Raw genomic sequence first — 6,572 nt, forward strand, 5'->3', positions numbered from 1 at the left:
ATCGAAGATCGAAAGTGAAATTCGTATTATGAGCTATGCAAGCGTGTCGAAATTTTCGTTGAGTATCGAATTTTCTGTCGAACAGAATTTTGCTTGCGATGGTGTAGCGAAGTGTTAGAAAATTGTGAAAAATCTATGATTTTGTATATGTTTTCTTACATTTTGGCGGCTAGACACTAATTTTAAACAATTTTTATTAATTTCATGCAGTTCTAACATCGTGAATACTAAACACAAGCTCGAAAGGCTGGTTTTACTTGTGAAAGAAAATACCAATACTCTGTTGGCACGATCTCTGAGAACAAAATCGTAGCGCTGTTGATAGTTTTAAAATATTTTAACCAGATTTGGCTCACAAACGCCTCTTTAGATGGTCGGAACTTTTTAACGAATCTGTAAACAAATTTCTTAAATATATTTTATATCAAAATATATTCGAAAGACTAATAAACTTAAACTCTCTTAAATATTTGGTACTCCTGGCCAGTTTACTAAGCTCTCATCCTCTGACGAATCGTTGAACTAGAACTCGTACTCATTTTACCACGTTTTTATAAACTTGCCTTCTTTTTTATTTCATTTTAATTTGAACAAATTTACATAAATATGTATAAGCACACTATTTAGTTTGCTCGATTTGTAAACAAAGCTTCTCAGCGGTGAAAAATATACTATTGTGAACAACCTAAACGAGCGAAATTCACAATAGCGCTATTCTTCATCGAATGAGCGCCATAATACCAAATGAAAATTCGTTCGCTCAGCACTTTCGACTACAGTCGAAAATCGAATGCAACTCATAATAGGGGCCTCTGACTTCTTTAACCTTTTGACAGTTTTACAGGTTTTAATCCAGAAGAGTTGGGGAACGCAACTATTCTTTGAAGACAGGGTTACCATAGATATTGCAAATCTTAAATAGTCCAACAATGTTGTCACAAGAACTTTTGCGATAAAGCAAGCCTTAAACGTTGCGAAAGTTGGTTTAACTTAATGATGTTGTGCTCTAGGTAGCCACGTTTGTGGGCCCGTGTCTTGGTTGTTCGAAAGATCAACAAAACTTGATTTTCTGGCAAGTTGTCTAACTGGTCGTTACGTTAATGGGCATGTTGTACAACGCAAACATGTATGCCGAAACTATGAAATTGTAAAAATGAGATTGCATAAAGAGAATGCACGCAAAACTGTAACGTGACGTCCAACTTGATTACGATTCGAGTTGAACCAACTGTCGCAGCGTTTATGGATTGCATAAGTTCCACTCTAATGCGCGTTGTACCATATAAAATAGAAATTAAATACATTTTTTCCAAGCTTAAAATACATATATGTACACCAGGCCGAAGGCAGGGTTCAATAATAAGTTTGTTCGTCGAGCAAAAAATTTGTACGAATTTGTACGAATTATCACGATTTTTGCCCAAATCGCGTTCGTGCAGACCAAAAAATGATCCAACACTCAAAAATTGTGAGAGCAAAGTGACAGTTCTCTTGGAGAGAAGTTGCAAATTCTTGCTGGAAAAAATTTTGCCGGCAAGAATTTGCAAACACGAAAAACATGTGGTTGTGGCGCATGGTTGCATTTTTGTCTACAATAATTTGAATAAATTAGTTCGTTAAATTTAAAAATTTATAAACACGAGCGATTTTTTTATGAAAAAAGGAAGTAAATAATTGTTGATATAATTAATTTAGTTAATTCCAATGATTTGAACTTAATTCGGCTGAAAAAATGGTATTCGCAATCGGAATGCAATTGCAACCAGAGTCGATTTAAGAAACCCGACAGCTAGTACGATGAAGAAATTGAAATGTATGTTAAAGAAAGTCAGAACAACAAGAAATATACATGTATATCCTGTTTTTGGCCATCCGAAAGAATTTTAAAAATTCTATAAAAAATTGTTTATGTTTGAAATGCAACCGTGGACGCCAGCTGGCAGGGAAACTTGCAAATTCCTGCAAATTTGCGTTCGTGCAGAAATTTGCAAGTTTCTCAACATGAGAGAGAATTTGAGAGAATTTTTTCTTACTCTCTGATATTTTGAGTGTTGGATAATTCTTGCTGGATTTTCGACGAACAAACCTAATATATTATTGAATTATGTTCCGAACGTTTAATGCATCGAATCGATAACGGGTACCGAATGAGAAGTATTGGGTACCGGAATTTCTTTTAATTATTCGGTACCAACAATTAAGCACATCACTACTGCTCGTTATCACAAATTTCCGGACACTGCGCTCATTTTTTGCTATTTCAATCGATCGTCAGAAGTCAGTCAAAACGCTTGTATTAAAGAATTTATTTAAGTCGTTGAGTATAAATTCAACGATTTCACAACGCCTGCAGTATTTATCAACAACTGAATCCTCTTCAACGAATAGGGTGCACAACAAGAATACAATGGTTATCCAACACAACGTCAAGGGTTATGAGGAGTTCACCAAATTGGTAGAGGAACTGGAAACGAGCGCCGATGGACAACCAATTCATGTGCTCTTTAGCGGTGGTAAGGATGAAAATGGACAGAGTTGGTGTCCATATTGTGTAAAAGGTAAGTAGTACGTTATTAATGCGTTTTTTTTTTTACGAATAAAAACCCTTCTGCCTTTGCAGCCGAGCCGGTTGTACATGACGCATTGGCAAAAGCAGCAGAAAAATCACATTTCATTCATGTGGATGTTGGTGAACGTGCATAGTAAGTAATTAAATAATTGTTAAAACGTGAAGTCATTCTTGTTAGCCATTATTTGTTGTTGTGACGTGATTTGTGTTTTTACTGTGAATGCGATAATAACCATGACAACTTATGACAAAGCATTCATATTTATTCGGAGTAGGGGCGTTAAAAAGCTTTATCTGTAATGATTAAAAATGACTCACTTCATCTGGCATAGTTAAAACAAAATTGTTCGAATCTTGTTAGACAAAGGTGCAGATAATTAAACCATTAAAATAGAAAACCTTGTTAAGTGTTCCACATACACCCCGCGACAAAAGAAATTACTTTGTATGGAAGAATATGCGCAATACCGTCAGCAAAAAAAAAAATAATCAAAAATCGACGCGATTTTTTTTAGCAAATTCAAACTTGCACTTTAATATACTAGAATTTAATAAGCTATAAAACTGCAATCCAAAAATTATTCTAGAAATTAAAATTAAAATGATTGGAACTAGGATGAAAAGTTTGTGGAATTTTCATAATTTTTGTGCAAGTCTGAAATTTAGATTTATTTCGTAGGTATTTGTTAGATAAAATTATAGTTTAAAAACTAAAACCTCCCTATTATAATTGCCATTCGTACTGTCATCAGGTATGTAACTTGAGAATAGAAATCGCTGCATCTTTTAGGCGCATCAATATTACATAGTTACATCCCGAGCTAATAAAAGGAAGGTACCTAAAAAGCTATTCTTTTATAAAAAAAATAATGAACTTTAAATAAAGCAAAAGAAAAGTAGTCAAAATTGGGTAAAAATGTTGATGTGCTATCTTTTGTCGCGGGGTTTATGTATTATCATTATTTAATAACAATGGAAAACTCCATAACTGTTGGAAGAAGGTGTAACAATGTTTGAACTAAAAATTGTTCGTCCTGAGTAAAGTAACTATGCACTTAAACAGTATGTTGTTTCCATTTTAGTTGGAAGGACACCAATTGTCCTTTCCGCACGGATGCTAGGCTTAAGTTGGTTTGGGTACCGACATTAATGCGCTGGAAAACGCCATTACGCATCGATAGTGAAAATGTCACTAAAGAGGATCTAGTTAACATGATATTTGACGAGCCGATCGAACAAATATAGTTTTGCAAAATGTGTAATTTTTGAAAGTAAATGCCAAATAAACATAAACTCTCCAAGATTGCGAATATGCCTGCGTTCGTATGGAATAGTAGCTTATGTCGAGAAGCTGGCTTTAGTATAATGTTGCATTCCCTTTATCCTTTAAACGAAGAGAAATTTTTTGATGAGAATTAATAAAACTATTGACTTGCTAGTATCGGAACTATTTCTTGCACGCTTATTTGCCAACAGTTCTTCAACGGCTCGGCGCCAGTGAATCATTCCAAGCCAGCCTTTCGACATAAGCTACTATTCCATATGAACACAGATGTAAAGGGTAATTTTAATGAAACGACGATTTTACAAAGCTTGCGCTGTAGATGATCAGAGAATTGAAGGCCCAATGACGGTCGGGTCTACGTAACTGGAACGAATCAGGTTTATGTATACCTGGACAAGGGCTGCCACTCCAGCCGCATACTCCCAATACATTATATTCTTGCGTGAGGGATTCGATTTCAAAAATGCAAATTTAGATGCCTACATTTAGGCTTAAATTTTGCAAAAATTTGCCCGTCGCGTCGAAATATGACTGCTAGACTAAAGTAAACTCAACTACTTACATATGTATATAACATTCATAGTAAATACATATATGTATGTTGTTTATTTACAAAGCAACTCACCTTATCTTAAAGTGATCTTTTTTGGTGTTTTTTTTCTTCTTATTTCTGCATATTACTCTTTCTTGGTACTTAATTTTTCATAGTTATCCACTCTTCCACACTTATACTTGCTTGCTTGAGTATTGCGTTGAATTTTTTTCTTTCCATTTCATTATTATAGATAAACACCATTTTTTTCCCTCTCATACATGACTACCCATTATTAAATGCGCTCTTTTATCCATTATAGTTGGAAATACTTGGATTGCGCATTTCGTAAGGATCCCAATACGCATTTGATATTTTTGCCCACGCTTTTGCGTTGGAAATCGCCGCAACGTTTGGATGGTGACCGCGTCAGCAATAAGGATCTAGTGGAAATGATTTTCGAGGATGAAGATTAATGAAATACGTAATGCAGTAGCGTTATTTGATGCCGAATTAAGGATGTTAAGTTAATGTACACTCACTCACTTGCAAATGCCCTTGAGGTTTTCTAAATTCATTTACCTTGCATGTATTGCATTAACTATGTTTTATTAGATTTCACCATCTTCAGACACCTTTGTATTGATGTGCGGTAAATAAATTAATAATTACTTTTATATTTTTTGATTTCCACCATTACAACATGTATGTTTGTTAGCTGCGCACGCGCATTGGGCGTTAATAACTTGTGGAACCGGTGATAGTATTGCACTAGACTTGCCAATGCAAGCTGCAATAGCTGTGAGCCAGTAAGTAGTGACGGAAAAGAGAGCAATACTTCGCGGTTCAATTCTTCGAGCGATTTCTTCCAATTTGCCGAAAAGCTAGCGACAAGCGCAAGGCTACGTCTCTCTTGTTTCCGTAGTTCATCCATTTGTTCTTTTTCAAAGAAATGTTCGCATTAATTGACGAATTGTATAATGCCACCAACGTGAGGCGCTAAAATTTCTTCCACATATTCAGCGCTGCGTGCATTCAGCTGTTCACGGAATGATTCAGCCTCCTTAGAGTTGTCGCGTGTGTGTTCCATTAGCACGCCTAATACCAAATCATAGTTGTTTATTAGGTATATTAATTGTTCTTTACGCGTAGCGAAAATAGCCGCCATGCGTAAAATGAAACATTCAACTTCATCTTGTAATTCGAGTAGTAAACGGCTAACAAGCTCGTTGGGGAAATGTTCAGAAATGCCTACAATAGCGGCGGAAAATTCGGCATAACGGCGTGTGATCTGCACGTGGTGACGATGAGTTTTAATTTGTTTTAAATGTTTGATGTACTTACATAGTGTGGACCCATTTCTTTGTTGAACTTTGTAGGATCACATTCACGTATGCTTTGTATATTTAAGCGGAAAACATGATCAAAGCGGGGCCAAATGACAGCCTGCAATGAGTCCCAATACCTGCGTAAAGATTATAAGTGGAAAATCTAAAACTCATTAAGTCTATTTTACTCACTTATCGAGCGCGGGTACGCAGCGTTTGTGGCACATAAGTTGATAACCAAAAATTAGTTGTATGCAGAGAAACATAGCAATCGTATCAAAGCAGTCCTGAACACTGGTCTCCAGATTTTTCTATGATATACATATTGTTCTTTTAAACTAAGTAATAGCAAATAATCATATAAAGTTTTGCTGAACCTACAATCATTAGCGTGAGTGTCTTGCCCATTATTTGATTGAATAGATCTTGCGCCTGTGTGCTGCGCACCATAAAGAATTCGGTAACAAACAAATATTCGCGGCAGGCATTATCTACCAGAGCATATTGTTCAGAACGGAAAAGCGCCTCAAAGGTGTACTGAAAGCAAACGGTGAATTATAAATAGTACACAAATAAACTCTTAATAAACAAACTGCAAAAACTATCCACTTACTCTGTTCTTTAACTGCGCATGCGGTACTATTATGGGTGCTTCCAGTTGTTGATTTAGTATCTCACCGCGCGTGCCAATTGTAAAAATTGAGGTCTTGTGTTTCAAACTTGTGGTTTTAGCAAATAATCCCTTCGAAACATTATCTTCAATACCCATAAGATCATCTTTTGTGCAGGACTCTTCAAATTTTAAGTTTGACAAACGGGATGAATAGCTCTGCAATGGAAATAAATAAATGCATATAT

The 6,572-nt window shown here is 35.6% G+C and overlaps 3 protein-coding genes across 6 annotated transcripts in view; 2 read left to right on the top strand and 1 right to left on the bottom strand.

The window, feature by feature from the left end:
- LOC118741033 (threonine--tRNA ligase 1, cytoplasmic) overlaps nt 1-6,572 on the top strand; it is a 575,984-nt gene that overhangs the window by 505,249 nt on the left and 64,163 nt on the right. The window lies entirely within an intron of this gene.
- Nucleotides 2,173-5,063, top strand: LOC118741052 (thioredoxin domain-containing protein 17). Of its 2 annotated transcripts, none has more exons than XM_036472861.1 (3): nt 2,173-2,558; nt 2,621-2,702; nt 3,652-3,870. In XM_036472861.1, the coding sequence occupies exons 1-3, from the start codon at nt 2,408-2,410 to the stop codon at nt 3,812-3,814; spliced, it is 396 nt and encodes a 131-aa protein (XP_036328754.1). In that variant the 5' UTR covers nt 2,173-2,407; the 3' UTR covers nt 3,815-3,870. The 2 variants fall into 2 exon arrangements, with proteins under 2 accessions (XP_036328754.1, XP_036328755.1); XM_036472862.1 differs by lacking the exon at nt 3,652-3,870 and adding an exon at nt 4,709-5,063 and having other exon boundaries at nt 2,180-2,558.
- LOC118741040 (vacuolar protein sorting-associated protein 52 homolog) overlaps nt 4,977-6,572 on the bottom strand; it is a 2,605-nt gene continuing 1,009 nt past the window's right edge. Inside the window, exons 2-7 of one of the 2 annotated variants that reach the window (XM_036472843.1) lie at nt 6,328-6,543; nt 6,226-6,251; nt 6,096-6,186; nt 5,907-6,025; nt 5,731-5,851; nt 4,977-5,677 (exon numbers count right to left, since the gene is read on the bottom strand). In XM_036472843.1, the coding sequence (XP_036328736.1) occupies nt 5,348-5,677; nt 5,731-5,851; nt 5,907-6,025; nt 6,096-6,186; nt 6,226-6,251; nt 6,328-6,543 (903 nt within the window). In that variant the 3' untranslated portion in view covers nt 4,977-5,347. Of the gene's footprint in view, nt 5,678-5,730; nt 5,852-5,906; nt 6,026-6,095; nt 6,252-6,327; nt 6,544-6,572 lie in introns of both variants that reach the window. The other variant, XM_036472842.1, reaches the window with a different exon arrangement.

The sequence above is a fragment of the Rhagoletis pomonella genome, unplaced genomic scaffold, assembly GCF_013731165.1.
Source record: "Rhagoletis pomonella isolate Grant_MI unplaced genomic scaffold, Rhpom_1.0 Rhpom_scaffold_00006, whole genome shotgun sequence".
Lineage (NCBI taxonomy): Eukaryota > Metazoa > Arthropoda > Insecta > Diptera > Tephritidae > Rhagoletis > Rhagoletis pomonella.

Excerpts from the sequence above, each read along its gene's own strand:
- LOC118741052 (XM_036472861.1), top strand. The coding sequence starts at position 2,408 with ATGGTTATCCAACACAACGTCAAGGGTTATGAGGAGTTCACCAAATTG. Across the intron at positions 2,559-2,620 it reads GTGTCCATATTGTGTAAAAG|CCGAGCCGGTTGTACATGAC; the intron begins GTAAGTAGTACG and ends CTGCCTTTGCAG. Across the intron at positions 2,703-3,651 it reads GATGTTGGTGAACGTGCATA|TTGGAAGGACACCAATTGTC; the intron begins GTAAGTAATTAA and ends TTTCCATTTTAG.